This window comes from Mchenga conophoros, linkage group LG7 (genome assembly GCF_057382185.1).
Source record: "Mchenga conophoros isolate Kocher_MC1m ecotype Shallow Benthic linkage group LG7, M_conophoros_male_GT1.1, whole genome shotgun sequence".
Classification (NCBI taxonomy): Eukaryota; Metazoa; Chordata; class Actinopteri; order Cichliformes; family Cichlidae; genus Mchenga; species Mchenga conophoros.
Genome location: NC_140532.1, coordinates 22,245,433 through 22,263,255, shown reverse-complemented (window position 1 = coordinate 22,263,255; position 17,823 = coordinate 22,245,433). Strand labels below are relative to the sequence as shown.

The window sequence follows — 17,823 nt, the reverse complement described above, 5'->3', positions numbered from 1 at the left end:
TGACATTAAAAAGCCATGATTTGCCCATTCCTGATTGGAGACGATGAGGTCTTATTTGCCTCCTTCTGATTGGATAATCGAGGCAGAGTGACTGTGTAAATGAACCAATGAGAGGCTGCCACACTGTGGTTATGAGAGTTTTCGCAGCCTGTGTGAAGGGCTACACCGCCTCCATTCCTTTCTCTTTCTCTATCGACCAGTCTGCGCTTGGCCTTGTCTGAGGAGCTCGCATCCTTGGCTTTCCCCTTGCAGCACAGCTGAAGAGGGGCGCTTCTACAGACCCCATCTGCATCCTAAAACCGTTCTGCAAACTAAAGGACTCAGTAAGCGCCGTGTGCGATGTTGAGACTCATCTTTTTGGCCGCTCTCGCCGGGTTCTCTCGAGCCAGTGATGTGCTTGAGTACACGGATGACGATTTCGAAAGCAGGATCGGAGACCATGAGCTAATTCTCGTGGAGTTCTTTGCCCCTTGGTGAGTCTTGTCACATGTTTTCTCCGAAGTATCAGAGAAATTTGCATAAGTGAAAAACGCGAATCCTAGCTTACTCTCTTTGCGGTTAACAGTTGAGCGGTACCCACTTGCAGAACTCTCAGTATCGTGGATGTCAGTGGGGAATTTCGTTTTGTCGGAAACGTGCAATTAATTGTGCAAACTGCATCGCTGTTTGTTGCTAACTTTAGTGGAGGCAGAACTGTCAAATTCGCTCGCTTCTTGGCGTAGGACCAGGCATTAGCATGTTAGCTATTAGTCGAAAGGCACAGGCTAATTCGCTATGTGTTTTGCGTTTTATTTTGCGTCGCATTTTAAGAGGTGCTGCAGTTTAGTGGCACACTGAAAATGTTACCTTAAACAGTGACTAACTAGTCGTATTTTAACTCCGCTTAGTTTCCGGTTTTTTTTTTTAAAAAAGAAAAAAGAGATTATGTGCGAATGAGGCTGAGGAAGTTGGGGGTGTGTCCATTCATTGTTGTAACCTTCTGATTGGCCAGGAAAGTTTTGGTGTCCACCTGGGATTGGCCCAGAGGAAATGTGACGTGTACCCTTGTGCTAAACTTGAATAAAATAAAAATGTACAGTATTCCTTATAATAAAGCACTAACGAGTACATTTTGTGCTGTCTGCTGTCTTTTCAAACTCTGTAATTGTTTGAAAAAGGCAAATATTCACAAATTTTTATGAAGATTTAATATTTAGTCTTGGTTTTATTTTCTCAATATAATCTAAACCTTTGGGTTTTCGACCTACAGAAAACGCAAGCAATATTATAATAATGGTCTGTCTTATATTAAGGACAACTTTTATATAGGTACCTGAGAAAACATGAAGCACAGCTGTAACAATATGTGGCTAATTAAATCTTCAGTACATTTTTCATGTTTTTGCTTGTACTTACACCTGTTTCCATTTATTCAAACATAGTTAGGTTGCATCATCAGATTCCACTAGGTCTACCTTGAGGTCTTCATCTGGCTAGGCCCTAAAGTTTTGTTGTTGTTTTTTTGTTTGTTTGACTAATCCATATCTTCTGACTTTAGGTGTGGCCATTGTAAACGTTTGGCACCTGAGTACGAGGCAGCAGCCACACGTTTGAAAGGCATCGTCTCACTGGCCAAGGTACTGCACAACACAGATCACTTAACTTTGTCCACTTCAGTGTGGCTTCTCTGCACTCTGAACTGCAGTGCTCTGTGTCTCATCGAAAAGTGAGAATAATTTGCTTTTCTGCTTAGGTTGACTGCACTGCCAACAGCAACATATGCAGCAAATATGGCGTCAGTGGCTACCCAACCCTCAAGATCTTCAGGGATGGCGATGAATCTGGTCCCTATGATGGTCCCAGAACTGCAGGTATTGCCCTCATGTCTTTTAGCACTGGAAGATCTGAGAGTTAGGTGTTTAACTTGGCGTTCGATCTGCCTCTTGGAGGAATTCTTTATATGTGAAAATGATATCCTTAGTGGAATGAGGGCTATGTGGAGAGGTAACTAAAGGATACAGAGTTTTCCACAACACCAGCTTTAAAGGTAAAGGAACAAGACATGGCTAACAGTGACGGAATTTTCAACATAAAATTCATACAACTGGAACCTCGTATACAAAAGAGCATAACGTTCGTACTCTGTTAAGCTGAACTTCCAAGATAAAACCAGCAAGTTTTCTACCACAAGAGATGTGAATTGATCTCTTTGCCACATCACCCACTCATTCAGTTTGTTTGCATCTTAAATCAGTGTACAAATGAGCAGGCGACTGGTCCTGTGGCTCTTCGTTGTCTTTTTGCATCCTTCTCACCTCACTACTTCTCTTTGCAGATGGAATTGTCGGCTTCCTGAAGAAGCAGGCTGGTCCAGCTTCTGTGGTGCTCAAGGATAACGCAGACCTAGAAAAGTTTCTTGCAGATCAAGATGCAAGTGTTGTTGGTAAGCATCTAGTTAAGGAAACTTTTCTAAAGGTCTTTTTAAAGCTCTTCACTAGTAACATTCTTCATAATTTAAAGTTTAGGGTATTTTATGTTACTCACTTTTTGTTCAGACACTATTGCCGCTTTTTGCTGCTGATATTGAATCCTGGTCTGACTGACCATTCCTTCCCAGGATTCTTTGCTGATGACAAGAGCCAAGAACAGGCTGAGTTCCTGAGGGCAGCGAGCGCCTTGAGGGACAACTACCGCTTCGCCCACACAAACTCTGAGGCTCTCCTCAAAAGCCATGACATTGAGGGAGAGTGAGTAGATCTCTTTAGACGTCTCTCACCAAACCATTTAAAAATAACACTATTGCACATTTGGTCTCACCTTTGTATCTGCTGTTAGTGAAATATTTCTTTCTCGGCTTACAGGGGAGTCGTTTTGTTCCGTCCACCCCAACTCAACAACAAGTTTGAAGACAGCTCGGTCAAATTCAGTGAGGATAAATACACCAGCAACAAAATCAAGAGATTCATCCAGGACAACATGTGAGTCCTGCTTTTTAGAAGAGACACTTTGTAGAGGCATCAAAATAATCAGTCTATAAATAGTTGATCTGTTTAGGATTAAATACGAAGTCAATTTTCATTCAAAGGTACATATTTACAAGTTTGGCCCAGTGCCAACAGGAACTTGTTTGGTAGGCAGTTGTCCTCTCGGGACACAGTTCAGTTCTGGCAGTAGCAAAGAGTTTGGCACTGAATAAATATTACTTCATAGTAAATTGGCCTCAAAGTGTAATAACACCAGTAGATAATTGAATCTTCAGTTAAAGGAAAAAATGATTTTGTGACCCATTGTGTAATCAGTCTTGAAGGGGATCAGCTAAGATGGAAACTCTGCTGTTTGAGGTCTTGTTTATATTCAGAGTGTGAGTTTGACCTCAACCCACTTTATAAAGTACATGCAGTTGATCCAGGCAGATTTGTTTTGTTTCCCCCCCCAACATGGTTTTAATTGTATAATTCTGAAGCTCATTAATATGAAGCTTACTTTGGTTTTTTTTAAATATGTTTGAACTGTCCCTTCAGTTTGAATATTTAAAGGGAAATCATGCTCGTTCTAGTTTTATATATACTATTGGATTTTGGTACTAGAGTAGCTTTGCATGATTCACATTTCAAAATGGGCTTTAATTATCCTATCTGGGGATCTAGATCTCCCTTATTTCAGTTCTGTCTGACACAAGCAGATTCAGTTGGTCTCCCTTTTAAGCAAGCCTTTTTGTGATTGGCTCTCCTTGCAGAGTTTGAACTGCAGGTGGGTGTAGCTGCAGAAACCTGAGACAGGTTTAAGGGTATCCACTTAAACTGACATCAGAGAGAAGAAAAGAATGCACCTGAAAGTGGTTTAGCGCAAGCTGGTGTTCAGATATGCACCTCCACCACTGCAACAGCGTTACAGATAATAGGGACTTGATATGGGTTTTATTTTGGGTAATAACTTTGACATTTGACGCACCTGCAGAGAGCAGTTGTTTGCTTATCTCCTCCGCGTGGTTTACAAGTGCTCCTGCTATAACCAGTCTACACGTAGTGTTTTTGTTTGTTTGTTTTTTTAACCCAAGCCCATGTGCACACAATGCAGGATACTCCTATTTATTTATTTCATTTTGCTTCAGCATCGCAGATTTGGAGGCTAAACTCAAAGCTCTACTTTGATTTATTTATTTATTTGTGTGTGTTCTTTGTTTTTCTCAGCTTTGGATTCTGTCCCCACATGAATGACAACAACAAGGACCAGCTGAAAGGGAAGGACCTTCTGGTGGCTTATTATGATGTTGACTATGAGAAAAACCCTAAAGGCTCCAACTATTGGAGGAACAGGTAGGTGTTTGGGGGGGGGGGGGGGGAGCTCATTTAAGGTTTGTGGTGTTTTTCTGTTTCTGAAGCTGCCGTTTCCCTGCAGACTTTAAATCTGCACTGTGCAGAGATGGCTGATTCTCAGATCGATCTTGAATATCATAAGTTTTGTTTTCTGTTTAGTACAAGACCATGCACCTCCCCTTTGGCAGTTAGCCACATGCTAAGAAACGAAAATGAGACCAGATCTTTCTGTTTTTTTAATACCTTAATTTAATCCTCCACAGTATTATCTTTGTTTTTGGCAGCATGATTAAAAACCATCTTGGCATCTTTCAGGGTGATGAAGGTGGCAAAGGGCTTCCTGGATCAGGGCAAGAAGCTGAACTTTGCTGTAGCTAACAAGAACATGTTCAGCCACGAGTTGTCTGAGTTTGGCCTGAATCCCAGTGGCGAACTGCCTGTGGTGGCAATCCGCACCGCCAAAGGAGACAAATACACCATGACTGAGGAGTTCTCGTAAGTCCAGGACAACTTTTCACCACAATTCCCCACCAGTGCACACACAGATCACGTCACAAGTTGCTAGTTGGATTTAATAGAACCCTTGCTACATAGAGTATAACTCTAAACAGTGTAGTTTTGTGATGGTGTGGCAAAACTGTATAAAAACTGGACACCAAATATGTTATGAAATAAATGGAGTAATCTGGGAATGAACAAGACTGCATGTAATTGCCAATTTGACCCCCATTCAGTTACAGATGGTAGCATTTGGGAACTGTTTAAGCTCTGTCTCATTTGCAGCATATCTGAAGTAAGAAATTGACCTTATTGGATAAAACTGATATTGACAAAGTTTAAACTTTAAAATTTATATTTAAGAAAAGGTGATATCACAGTATTTATTGCACAACTCGCCTTATCACAAAATGTATAAATGTGGTGATTAGGGATGGGTACTGGTAGTAACAGACCGAAAAGCAGCGCACATTTCGGTGCTTTATTTCAGTGGGTTTTTTGTTTTGTTTTTGTTTTTGTTTTTTTTTCCTCTTTCCTGAGCTGTGATACACTTTAGATTCTAACCAATCATTTTAACTCATTCACTGCCAGCCATTTACAAATCGGGTAACTCCCCACTGCCAGGGTTTTTGAGCATTTTTACTCATTTTTGAAGAGCCACAGAAAACTGTGTGTTATGATCATATAAACGCTGAACCTACCAAAATGAAGAACAGACTCTCTGCATTCATCCAAAAAAAAAAGCTTGTTTCTACCATTTTCCATTCATTAGTAATCAGCTGTAGAAGAGAGGTGGGTTCCACCAAAAATGCCTGTTTTGACCAAAAAAAGGGAGAAAACGAGCTTTTTGTGAAAAATACATTTCAAGCAGAAAAGTGCCTTTGACACTAATATTTCTTGCTTTGTGACACCTCTAACATATAAAATAGTTTTTCACTTCTATAAAACAGAAATAACACTGAGAAAGGTTGTTTTATCAAAACAATTTATTTACAAATATATGAAAAAATAAAATTCACTGACAAGCTGCCAGAGGTTGTATTTTAGCCCCTCCCATTGAAAAACGTAATTGACGTCTATAGACGTCAATGGCAGTGAATGAGTTAAGTTTCCGAGGATAGTAGGCGGGTCCAGGTCCGTGCGTTTTTTTTTTTTTTTTTTTTTTTTTTTTTTTTTTTTTTAAAGAGCAGAGCTACAGATTAAAAATGCCCAAGGCAAAGCGGTCGAAAGTCTGGCTGTACTTCACAGCAAAATATGCAAACTCAGCAGCCTGTAACAAGTGCTTTAAGCTGATACTGTGATACTGTCAAAGGAGGTAACACCAAGAATCCGATGAAACACCTGGCGACGCATAGCGTTTTTTGTTGTTTTTTTTTTTTTAAAAGCCGAGAAATGCGCCGTATTTGATGGCAGCAGCAGCCGTTCTTCTCTGCGTGAGTAGCTTAATGTTGTTCGTGTGTAATTTAAGTTGAGTAGGCTAACCACGTTATTACATTAATGCATGTAAGGTGAACTAGCAAACATCATCATAGCTACATGCGGCTGTCCTCTTGTTTGATGGCAGATACTCCCTTCACCCTGGCCAAAAAGGCTAAAATGACCAAAGAAAAAGTGGAAAACGGTTAAACATGAGAGGTTTTTGGACAAAGTTTGTGGTTTTTTTTGTTTTTTTTTTTTTTTTGTCTGTTTGTTTCTTCCTCCAATTGTTTAAGCACTGCTTCCAGCCAAGAGTGATACCATATATGCCCCATAGCTTCAGGAAAGACTAACATTGTTATTTTTTTTTTTTTTTTTACAAAAACACAGCTGAACATGTGAGGTTTTTGGACCAATTTTGTGTTCTCATTCTTTATGGGATAAAACCTAAGCGATACCCATAGTGTCTGATTCCCACCTCGGTTGCCTAAGAAACTAATCGGTAGATGAGGCGCTTGCTAAAAGAACTGTGCCTAGTTAATGACTTCCAGCTCAAGGAGAATTGTGACTTTACTGACTCGTTGAATGTCTTTCAACAGTCGTGATGGAAAAGCTCTGGAGCGTTTCTTGCAGGACTACTTTGATGGCAAGCTGAAGCGCTATCTCAAATCAGAACCCATCCCAGAGAACAACGATGGACCTGTTAAGGTGAGATCAATTTTTTTCTGACACTTGTAAGATTTGTACTAAACACTTTCTTTGTGTATCATGGACATGCTTTATGCTTTTAAACGTACATTAAGACTAAAGGGGGCCTATAATCATTTACAGCTGCAAATGTTTATTCTCTGCCTCGGCTGGAGTAGCTTTGACTCATTTAAGAAATGATTGTCATGCTGAGGTTTAGTGCAGTTGCCTAGTTTGTCCAGTCTCTGAGGTGAACTGCCTTCAAGTCCACTTTCTTTTTTAGTAGCTACATCTTATTTGAAAGATTTCAGCCGTGGATGGATGGAGCTCTGTGCTGTGTATAAATGCACCGTGAGGATGTGCAATTATCCTGGATACTCTGCTTAATTCAGTGACAACGCATAATCACAACTCGTATAATCGGTCTACAACACCCCCCACCCCCTTCCTTTCACACTCTTGCCTCATGTTTTGACAGCTTTAACGGAGATTAAGTTTTACTGTTGCCTAGGACTAGAGATAAAGCCTAAGGCCGTTTGTCCACTGCAGGAGCTGTCAGTCAGATTATTCCTAACAGTGGAACCCAGCACTCTCGATTGGGAACAGCAGAACAAATTTGCAAGATGGCTTAAAAAAAAAAATGATAATAATTAAATGGATCAATGAGACTGCAACTCTGGTGAGGTACAAAAGTAGTGAATCAGAGGTAAAAATGTTTTCAAAAACCAGAAAGATCATTCAGTTCATTTGGAAGCAATGATTTCATCATCTTACCTCATCTGGATTACTGAGCATGCATCAGCACATTAGTAGAAACAGACAATAGCCTTTGAGTGGAGGAAGTTCTGGGTACTTCAGGTGGGAAAATGGCTGCAGTACAGAACCAGCTCTAATACCTGCAATGTCTCTTCAGGTTGTGGTGGCTGAAAACTTCGACTCCATCGTTAACGATGACAGCAAAGACGTGCTGATTGAATTCTACGCTCCGTGGTGCGGGCACTGCAAAAACCTGGAGCCCAAATACACAGAGCTGGGAGAGAAGGTGAGCGAGCGATCCTGAACTGCTGCTAGTTCAGATCTTTCGCATTAAAACAATAACATGTTCTTAAGTAACTTATCCAGAACTTTAAGTCATGTGACCTCCTGGATTAGCTTGCTTTTGTTCTGGCTTGCATCACCCAGCCTGTAGACTAGTCTAACGTGTGGATGTTAAGGTTTAGTGAATTGTCTTGGAAAGACTTAACAATTTGCCCTGTTTGTTTCTAAAGCTGGCCGATGATCCCAACGTCGTCATTGCCAAAATGGACGCCACAGCCAATGATGTGCCATCTCCATATGAAGTCAGCGGGTGAGTGCTGAGTCATTTAATGTGACGATAAGGCTTGGGCTGTTAATTAAATTAAAGGTTTATGGTCCCCCCCCCCCCCCAACTTCATGCTGTGGACAGTTCAAGATGAGCAGCATCAGTGAAAGTGAGCAGCTGAGTGTGGTGAATTGTTAAACTCTTTAGTAGCAGTCAAAGCAGCTAGAATATGTTTTAATTTTACAAAAAAAAGAGGGATGAGGAATGTGGGACAGAATTTTGCAATATTGCAGATTTTCTTTAAGCGGAACAGTCAGGACATTCTTGTACCATGTGAAGGTGTACAATTTGGGTCAGCCATAAGCTTCACGCTGAGTCCTGTATGTGACATTAGAGTGAATTTAAAGACCATATCTGTCTGCCATGATGACAGAGCATACAGTATGTTCCCTTCAACATAACTTGGAGACTGTTCCTGTATTCTCTCAGCTACATATCTTCATCACTGATAAAAGGGGGGGAGCAGAACACTGCACATGAAACTGCAGACATCCTGAAGCTTAATTACAGACTGATTATGATTAGCTGTGAGCTATGTGAGAAGCTTGACTTTGGGAAAGGTGAAGGAACTCAGGTTAACATGCATGTGTGATTACCTGTGCAGTTTGATACATGAAATCATAATCTTTGTCCTCAACCTCTGTTCTAGATTCCCTACAATCTACTTTTCTCCAGCTGGACACAAGTTGAGCCCAAAGAAATATGAGGTGAGTGTCTGTTAAAGTGCCATTCACAGTGGCAAAGTGATGTCTGTGCTTTGCTGATGAACCCTCTGCTTTTGCTGCAGGGAGGTCGCGAGGTGAGTGACTTCATCTCCTACCTGAAGAGGGAGGCCTCAAACCCGCTGGTGATGCAGGAGGAGTCCAAGAAGAAGAAGAAGAAGAAGTCAGAGCTATAAAAGCTCCAAACAGGAACTCAGCAGCACCCCTCCCTACCTCCACCACCACAACAGGAGGATTGGGGAAGAAAAAGAACTAAATTATATTCCTCTCTCTTAGTGAACTACCGAATGGTCTGAAGTCAAAGACGTGGCCCTTCCTTTAGGTCCTCATTGCACTGGGAATGCTGTGGAAGGTGGAGAGGTTTTGGCCAGGGTCTGCCCAATATTTCAAAACAAACCAATTTTTAGGGAAGATGGGATGACTTTTTTTAAAACATGAGATTTCTATTTCCCCTGGTCTGTCTACTACACCTCAGGCTGATGCACTTTGGTTTGATACAGTCTGTCATCTGTCGCTTTAGTTTCTTGTTGTTGTCATCAAAGGGGAATCACGGTAATGGTGAAATTTTCTTTATTTTCTTCTTTTTTTTTCTTCTTTTTTTTTTTTTTTTTTGTAACATGCCTTTGATTTTGTACATTTGGAAGGATTGTGAAATAAAAAGGCCCACAAAACCAAAATGAACTCTGAAGTCTTTTCTATCAACTCAAACGCTTGTTTGGCACACACTTAGACATAGTTGATCATTTTAATTGGAAATTAATATTTGGTGGCTAAATGTGAACAACTGATGTATCTGTAGTGAAACTGAGACTTAAGCAAGGTGTGTGTGTGTGTGTCACATCTTCAAAAACAAATTTGAGTTATTTGGTTATATTTACCTTAAATATCACTAAACCAGCCTCTCTTGGGCTGGAGAAAGTTATCCCAATCACAAAATACTATAAATATAAGCCAAATAATCAGTGCATCTACATCATTTTTCTGATATTTACTGATCTGTAGCTTTTTTTTATTTTTTTTTGGGGGGGGGTACAGTTCACATGTTGGAAATCTAGATGTTAACCTTGATTAGAAGCTAAAATGCCACCGCATTTTTGTAAATGGGGACATTTATAGTCCTACAATTAATAATGTGGGATTCACATGAGATTTATTTTAGTACCTCTCCACTGAGTGCAAAGAAAGAGAGGTGTTTTGTTAATGGGACATTTCCAAACCCTTAGGCTATATTACAGGTAGCTAATGCTAAAATCTTTATTCTTTTTTTTTTTTTTTTTTTCATGTGTTTTTGGCAGCGGTCCGAATTACGGACTGTATATAACATACAAGATGAGATCACTTTATCATCTCCGTAGGAGATCAGAGAGCAACTACAGTCCCATACAAAACTGATTGCTGATGTTGCTGCAAATAGCAAAAACCCAGAGTCTCTGGAGGAAATGAAGACGCTGATGGATTCTCAGACTTTTCTTGTGTATTTATTTATTTTCATATTTGTCACGCTTACATGTTTTACATCATCAAACAAAGTTTAATATTAGACAACGCACGGGTACGCACCCAACCAATAGGCGGCGACTCCGCATGTGAGTTTGTCTGAGTAAACTAAAGAAGAAGAGATTGAACCAATGGGATTAAAGAGTAGAGGCGATTTGTCCGGGCATGTTCAGACCCTACACGTGCTGTTTCAGAAGGTAACGTAAGATATTTTTACTCTTTCTCAATTCATTTCTGTTCTCGTGTTTGTCAGCGTTCAGAAATACGTCGTTTATGCTTGTAATCGATCTCAAGGGGCGTTGTCTTATTTTTAACGCGACTTTCTGCGGCTCGCTGGGGTTTTTCTTTTTATAATCAAACTGAGAGACAAACTGTGTTTAAATACGTGGAATTTCCAGCTGAATTTAGTCACATGCAAAGTCGTTTTACATGAGCTTCAGTTTTTTTTCCTGAAATGTTACCGGCTAGTGTTTGATTTCAAAAGTGCCAAGCGCGTTTTTTGTAAAAAACAAAACAAAACTGTAAGCTTTTACAATCTATCAAGGCCTCGTCATATCCGGATCATCCAGGCGGATGATGTTTGGATGATGGGTGCTTTGTATATACAGCCTGAATTGTATGCTGGATTTATTATTTATCAACATGAAGACTGGCGAGGAAAAAGTTTTTAAACTTTAACTTGACACCACCATCATATTTATGCCACTAAGAAGAGTCAAACTGTTAGTGTCAGGTATGTGGCCCTTAAAGGCACCCGTAAGTATGGCCACGTGTCCAGATTATTGTGGCTGGAGAATTACGATGTTCAGGTGGTACCAAAAACGGGGCTATATCAAAGTGATTTACTTTCGCATTGGCTAAAATTCCCTTTCAGGTGTACCAAAAATGCGACTATGCAGGGACAGTCCTCCTTGGGTGTTTTTTCCAATCCTAAAAACGTGAAGAATTCCTCATGTTTGCAGAACATCGATACAGCCTATGGGTCTGAAAAGTGGAGCAAGTGCGCAAAATGCCTTACATTTGCATTTATTAATTCATTCATCCCTTATTTGATCGGGTCCATTTAGGGATCACCACATCTCCCTTCATTTCACACAATTCCTAGGATCCTCTTTTATCACCTCAGACCTTTCTCTGCATGTCCTCTTTCACTACATAATTAATCTACTCTGTGGTCTTTCTCTTTTCCTCCTGCCTTACAGCTTCATCTTCTCCAAGATATTCACTCTCCTGCTCATGCTCAAACCGCAATCTCAAAGTCTCTAGTTTCAGGTCATTCCAGATGAAATTTGAAGTTCTGGTTATTGTATTAGTATTAGGAATTACACTGGGTGTGGTCCTGCCTTAGCCAATCATTTCCTCCTAAGATGGTGCTTGTGATTCCACCAGACCTGCTTCATATTGCTGGTTCTATTGATGCTGTGTAAAAAGCAGATAAAGAGGGAAGTTGTGCAAAGGATGAAACTAAACTGCATGTGAAACATGGTGCTAATTTGTGCCTGGTGTATTCCTTGGGTTATCCAGGATATGCTAACCGGCTAATGACTTGTCAATCCCCATGTACTGTGTATTGTACAGGAATAGTTCATTAACAATTTTTTAAAATCATTTTCACATCATTTCAATAATCTGCAGTTCATGATGAGCCACATTTTTAATAAGGGTCATCACTATCCTGACTTTTGTGTTGTTTCCTCAGACATGACTGTGAAAACTGTTCCACGAATCAATGATGGCAGAGTCATCAAACAGGAGAAAAGCCTCCTCACGAGGTCTTCTCAGCAATTATCGGTATCTCTGTAAAAAAGCCATGGTGCTCTGCGCCATGGAGAATGCAAGAGCCAGGAAGAGGCATCAGGAAAAGAGGATAATCGCCAACATGAAGATGAAAAGAACGGACGCCCACCATGAATCACTTGATACAAACGTATTGATCAAAAGGTCTAAAATGAGCGCTCCAGAACAGGAAAATCAAAGCACTTTGAACTCTGAAAGCACTGATCTATCCAAACATACATCAGTGTCTGGAACAGCTAACCACCACTCTGTCATTGCGGCCCTTGGAGATCGGTGGGAGATGGACAGTGGCTTCTCCTCTGAAGCCAGTCCTCCAGCCAGTGGTCGAAGTTCGCCGTGTTTCAGCTCCTGCCCGACTACAGTGGTGGCATTGGACTGTGAGATGGTGGGGACAGGGTCTGGAGGACGTTGCAGCGAGCTGGCCCGCTGCAGCATCCTGGACTATCATGGGAACGTGCTGTATGATAAATACGTGAAACCCTGTCAGCCTGTCACAGACTTCAGGACTCGCTGGAGCGGCATCCGAAGGCATCATCTCCTCAACGCCACACCCTTCATTCAAGCCAGAGAAGAGGTACGTCTGAGTGTTTGTAGACAACAGTGATGAAAGATTTAACCTGGGCTCTAAAATAGAGACTGTTCTCCTGGGATAATCTGGTGGATTGAGGAGAAAAACTTCAGTTTAATCATTTTAGGACACTCTGTCATCATGGGGGGAGGAGGACTGTATATCAGACTTTTGTTCTATCATGTGCCCAACTTGAGTTTTTATTTGAAGAAAGTGGAATCCTAACTTTTAATTTTTTCCCTTCAGCCGATAACCTTGGTGTTATCGTCACCCCACCGGCAGTGCAATAGGGTGGTGCTCAAATGAACACAATAGATGCATTAACTAAAACTCTTGGCCAAGTTTAAATCTCGATGAATCATCCCTTTTCTTTTTTTTTTTTCTTCCTTGTTTTGTGTAGTACCAGGCTGAAAGTGTAAGCATGCTTGGTCTTGCTCTTTATTTGTCTATTTTAACATGTTAAAAAAATGTGGAAATGCAATGCACTACTGGAAGCTAATCGGGGCAGTACCGCTTATGTTGTCTGCCAAGACTAAGCTCAATACTAACGAAGAAGAACGTAGTGCGAACTGCAAAACAGGAGGACTGAAACAGATTTTAAAAAATATAAAAGCATTTCACAGAAAACAAAGTTAAATGCAGACTGTGTGTAGTCGAGCTTTCCTTCCACAACAGCACTGCTGCAGCGCACGAGCACTTAAAACATTGTCACTTGACTTTATGATGAGTTTAGAGCCCTTAGTCTGTCACAGGACATAAGTATGAAGACTTCAAGCTAGAGCCGAGAGAGACTGAATCTGCAAATTAGATTACAAATGAAATGCATGACAGCAGAAATCTAACCCCTGAATTCTGGAATTACTTCAGTAAACTTATTTGAATCTGTTACAGTCTAAAAATAAAAAATAAAAAAAAATAAAATGTTAAGTAAATTGTCTTCCTCCTTGTTCCCTTGCATGGATTCTCACTCTCTACCTTAGATCCTCAGTATACTTGAAGGCAAAGTGGTCGTGGGCCACTCCATCTATAATGACTTTGAGGCACTGGACATGGTTCATCCCTGTCACATGGTCAGGGACACGAGTACAACGCGTCTCCTCAGCCGGTTGGCCGGTTTCCCCAGTAAATGCTGTCCCTCCCTCAGAACGCTGGCAAATAAGCTGCTGAACAGGAGCATACAGGTGAGAGCTTGAGATGAGAGGACGCTCCAAAACAAGTGATGAGCGGCTGTTTTGGAAAATTGTTCCTTTCAGGTCACAGCATTTTTCACTGAAGTTATTTTCTGGTATCTGAGACTAGATTTAGTAATATGCTCGTGTAACTGTTGTTGTAACCCTGTGGATCCTATCACTCTCTCAGGTTGGGAAGCGAGGTCATTGTTCAGTGGAGGATGCTCAGGCTGCGCTCGACCTCTACAAGCTGGTGGAGGGGGAGTGGGAGCAGGAGGTGCAGAACAAGCTGAGGGATGACGACGCTCCACTCGAGCCAAGCTTCTCCTCATCAAAGCACTACATGCAGGACGAGTACTGGCCGGATGACATCATTGCTGATGGCTAATGGGAGAAAAGTAATGGTGGGACAGTGGGATATACCTCAGCAGGCTCCTTTTGCGTGATGATGTTCGTAGTCATCAGAGCAGGTTCAGAGAGTTAATGGAAGTCCGATCTGAATGAATGTTAGAAATGTTAAATTGAAGGTGTCCTGAATCACTTTGGAGAGAAATGCCTTTAAAATGTGGAACAAAAACACTTTCTAACTTATTGCGTTTAACATGTTAAACATGTTCAGAGCTTCTAACAAAAGACTTTTGGTTGTCTGTAGAAATGGTTGATCAAATTAGTCGTTCCAGACTTGATTGTATTTATAAAGTAAGAGTTGGTGCTCTTGTGTTTGAGGTTTGCAGTTCTCTAACAAGTATCTGCTCTTCCTTGAAAAATTCATCTATTAATTGGAAAAGATGACATAAATGTAGCTGTTCTTGAAAACACAAGATGAATGACTGCTTTTGAAATGTTAGTTACTGCCTTGATAGAAAAACTTGGAAATCACAAATATTACTATGAGCTGATATTGGTCATGTGGACTGATTTTAGCAGGGTTCGGTTAGTATTTTGATCATCTCACATTGTAAGCTGCTCTGAAATGTCCTAATAAAACTGCATCATGTTTAAAAACAAAAAGTCCCATTGTTTGATATTAGTGCTTGTGAGGATAATTTTAGAAGTTCACAATGCAGACACCTCCAGCCTCACTAAAGTCATTCCCTGATGATGAAAGACCTTTACTGTACATTCTTCTTTCAGGTTGGTTTCCTAAGCACACTGTGTCATATCAGTTCAGGTTGTGGGTTTCTGTTAGCACCAGTAGCATTACATAATGAAATCTCACTTTAAGTGTTGGGAAATAATTTGGGGATCATTCAGACCTACTATTAAGTGTCACAAATACAGGCTCAGCATGTGAAACGATGTGATGGCACCCTGGCCAAATAGGTTACAAAACCCCTTCCATAACCTGGCCCAGTATCCTCATTTAACTTGGCAAAAGCTGTTTTTAGAGGATAAGCCAAACAAAAGGAAACATACTTGTTTCCAGACAGCGATTTAACTAATGTGCACAATTTACTTTATGTAGGCGAGTGCATTAAGCTGCAGGTAGAGCTGTACATATGTTTTTACATCTCATGCTTTAATTCTCAAGCATCTTTATACACACACATACACAAATGCACACACCTAAAGGCTGGACTTGGCCCTAAAGCTCAGGCAACAAGGGAAGAACAGAGCATAGCATTGTTTGCACAATCCATCTAATTTTGCTCCACAAATCGCTTTATTTAGCAGATCAGACCTGAATTAGCAGATTACTGGTTGGTTGGCTGCCTGCACCTTCGTCATAGCATCATCAGTGACGTTAACACGGTCGGGGTCATTCTGTTTAGCTAAAACACAAGATTATTCATGTTTGAACAGAGAAATGAAATCGCCAATAATTTTTTTTGATCATGCTTCACTGTGCTGCATAAAGATAACTTTAGACATTGGTCTCGCAAAATGAAGAAAGTGACTGTTTCATGCAAAGTTGTGTGCGTGAGAACTAATCAGATCACAGAGCAGTGTGGAAAGTTTAAGATCTTCTGTGGCCGCACATATGTCTACAGGCAGATCTGTGGGCTTGTGTGTGCAGATATGCAAGAAAATGGTGTATATTTTGAACCTTATTCATTATCTTAGCTGCTTCCTTTATTCTATACGTGTGACATACCCAATAGAGAAAAGATGTCTGACAGTTTTTGCTTTTATTTTTTGCTCTTGGTCATCTTTCCGTTATAGCGATAAGATTTTCTGAGTATTTCACGTGTAAAAGCAACATTCAGAGGATGATCAACCATATGAACCTTTTTGAAATGTTACCTACAGATGAAGGCGATACACTAAGCATCGCAAGAAAATACAATCACAGAGTTATGCAAAATTGGCCAGCAATTTCTGCATCAACTTCCTCAGATTAGTAACCACTCTTCTATATAAAATTCACTTCCTTGGATAATGTTTCGAGTGCACTTGAGTTTATTATCCTGTTCCAAGACGGCTTCAGAGCGTGCACAGATGGCCTCCCATGACCTTTAAACACTATTTCGAGTTGCTGAGCCACTGAAACAACTAGAGACACATTTCCACTCCCATGCATTACTATTTTTACAGCACATTATTTTCCAAAATGTGTATTCTTTGCACGTACTGTATGTTTAGTGGAAAAGTGTGTTTTGGCACAAGAAAGGTTGTTGTTTTTTCTTGGCACACCTATAATGCACCTCAAACTTTGCAGTCTCTGATCGTGAACACATGTACTTTGAGACCAAAAGTTGTAATAGTTACCTGCAGGTACCCCGAGATAATTTTGGGGTTCTTGGAGACTGTTTTCCATCAGACGATCTGCACTTAGGGATAAAATTACTGGGATGGGAAATCAAACTGCCTGCAGTTTGAAAGATAAACCTCTTGTAGATGATCTTTCTTATAGTAGTTAAAAAACATTTTACTAATTCATGGACATTAAAATGTTTTGTCTGAAGGCCTTTAAGAGTTCTTTAGGTTTTGGTATGATGATAGCACAGAGTTCAATTAAAAGCAACCCCTTGATTTTTAAATAAAGTTAAATGTCATTAGCACCATGGAACCCCATATTCTAAGGTGTCATGGGTTTACGGGGGGTTTTGGGATTTCCAAAGAACTCCCATAAAGTTCATTCTGTTCATCTGGATGTAGAGTTTTCAGTGGGAGAAATGTTTCGTCACCCATCCAAGTGACTTCTTCAGTCTCAGCTGACTGCAGGTTTCCCCAACCTTATAAACATAATATTTGCATAACGACTGAAACTAGCTCCCTGGCAAACAACGGGCTGTGAGGTCAGTTTCTTGATCATTAATATTTTCATTACCATTGATCCAGAAAAACAAAATGAAAATTCTGGAGTGGCCTAGTCAAAGTCCTGACCAGAATCTGATTGAGATGCTGTGTCATGACCTTAAAAAGGCAGCTCAGGCTCAGAAACCAGTGTAGCTGAATTACAACAATTCTCCCAAGATGAGTGGGCCAAAACTCCTCGACAGCGCTGTAAAAGATTCATTTCCAGTTATTGCAAATGCTTGCTGAGAGTGGCTCAACCTGTTATTAGGTTTATGGGGCATGTCTCGTGATTTGTCAGATAATTTATTTTAACATTTCTTCAAGAAGCCACCAACAGCACAAACACAGAGATGTTCAGTTCAGCGACTGGCCAACAGAGAAATTGTAATTTAGTTGCACTTTTGCGGTGGCTTAATTTTTCAGCTCTCTGGGTTTCTGCTCGACCCCAACAACTTGCATGAAATGTGATAAATTATGCAATTTAAGTTTGCAGAACCAGACTAACCACGTCTTCTCAATTATACCTCCAAACATGTGAAACAGAGCATTTGAACACAGTGTGTTCATCCTG

At 40.5% G+C, this 17,823-nt stretch overlaps 2 protein-coding genes across 3 annotated transcripts; both read left to right on the top strand.

The window, feature by feature from the left end:
* Positions 1-148: 148 nt before the first annotated feature.
* On the top strand, positions 149-9,658 carry pdia3 (protein disulfide isomerase family A, member 3). Its single transcript, XM_085282906.1, has 13 exons — positions 149-473; positions 1,538-1,616; positions 1,733-1,850; positions 2,315-2,422; positions 2,597-2,726; positions 2,841-2,957; positions 4,170-4,295; positions 4,611-4,790; positions 6,809-6,917; positions 7,810-7,938; positions 8,165-8,244; positions 8,909-8,966; positions 9,047-9,658. Exons 1-13 carry the CDS (start codon positions 340-342, stop codon positions 9,155-9,157), a joined length of 1,479 nt encoding a protein of 492 aa, XP_085139032.1. The 5' UTR covers positions 149-339; the 3' UTR covers positions 9,158-9,658.
* Positions 9,659-10,582: 924 nt separating this feature from the next.
* On the top strand, positions 10,583-15,023 carry isg20 (interferon stimulated exonuclease gene). Of its 2 annotated transcripts, none has more exons than XM_085282907.1 (4): positions 10,583-10,675; positions 12,178-12,849; positions 13,824-14,024; positions 14,203-15,023. In XM_085282907.1, exons 2-4 carry the CDS (start codon positions 12,208-12,210, stop codon positions 14,398-14,400), a joined length of 1,041 nt encoding a protein of 346 aa, XP_085139033.1. In that variant the 5' UTR covers positions 10,583-10,675; positions 12,178-12,207; the 3' UTR covers positions 14,401-15,023. The 2 variants fall into 2 exon arrangements, with proteins under 2 accessions (XP_085139033.1, XP_085139034.1); XM_085282908.1 differs by lacking the exon at positions 10,583-10,675 and adding an exon at positions 10,701-11,211.
* Positions 15,024-17,823: the final 2,800 nt, after the last annotated feature.

Bases quoted from the DNA above. Each gene is read 5' to 3' on its own strand.
- pdia3 (XM_085282906.1), top strand. From the start codon at position 340: ATGTTGAGACTCATCTTTTTGGCCGCTCTCGCCGGGTTCTCTCGAGCC. The intron at 2,727-2,840 runs GTGAGTAGATCT...CTCGGCTTACAG, and splicing joins AGCCATGACATTGAGGGAGA to GGGAGTCGTTTTGTTCCGTC. The intron at 4,791-6,808 runs GTAAGTCCAGGA...GTCTTTCAACAG, and splicing joins ACCATGACTGAGGAGTTCTC to TCGTGATGGAAAAGCTCTGG.
- isg20 (XM_085282907.1), top strand. From the start codon at position 12,208: ATGATGGCAGAGTCATCAAACAGGAGAAAAGCCTCCTCACGAGGTCTT. The intron at 12,850-13,823 runs GTACGTCTGAGT...TCTCTACCTTAG, and splicing joins TCATTCAAGCCAGAGAAGAG to ATCCTCAGTATACTTGAAGG. The intron at 14,025-14,202 runs GTGAGAGCTTGA...TCACTCTCTCAG, and splicing joins TGCTGAACAGGAGCATACAG to GTTGGGAAGCGAGGTCATTG.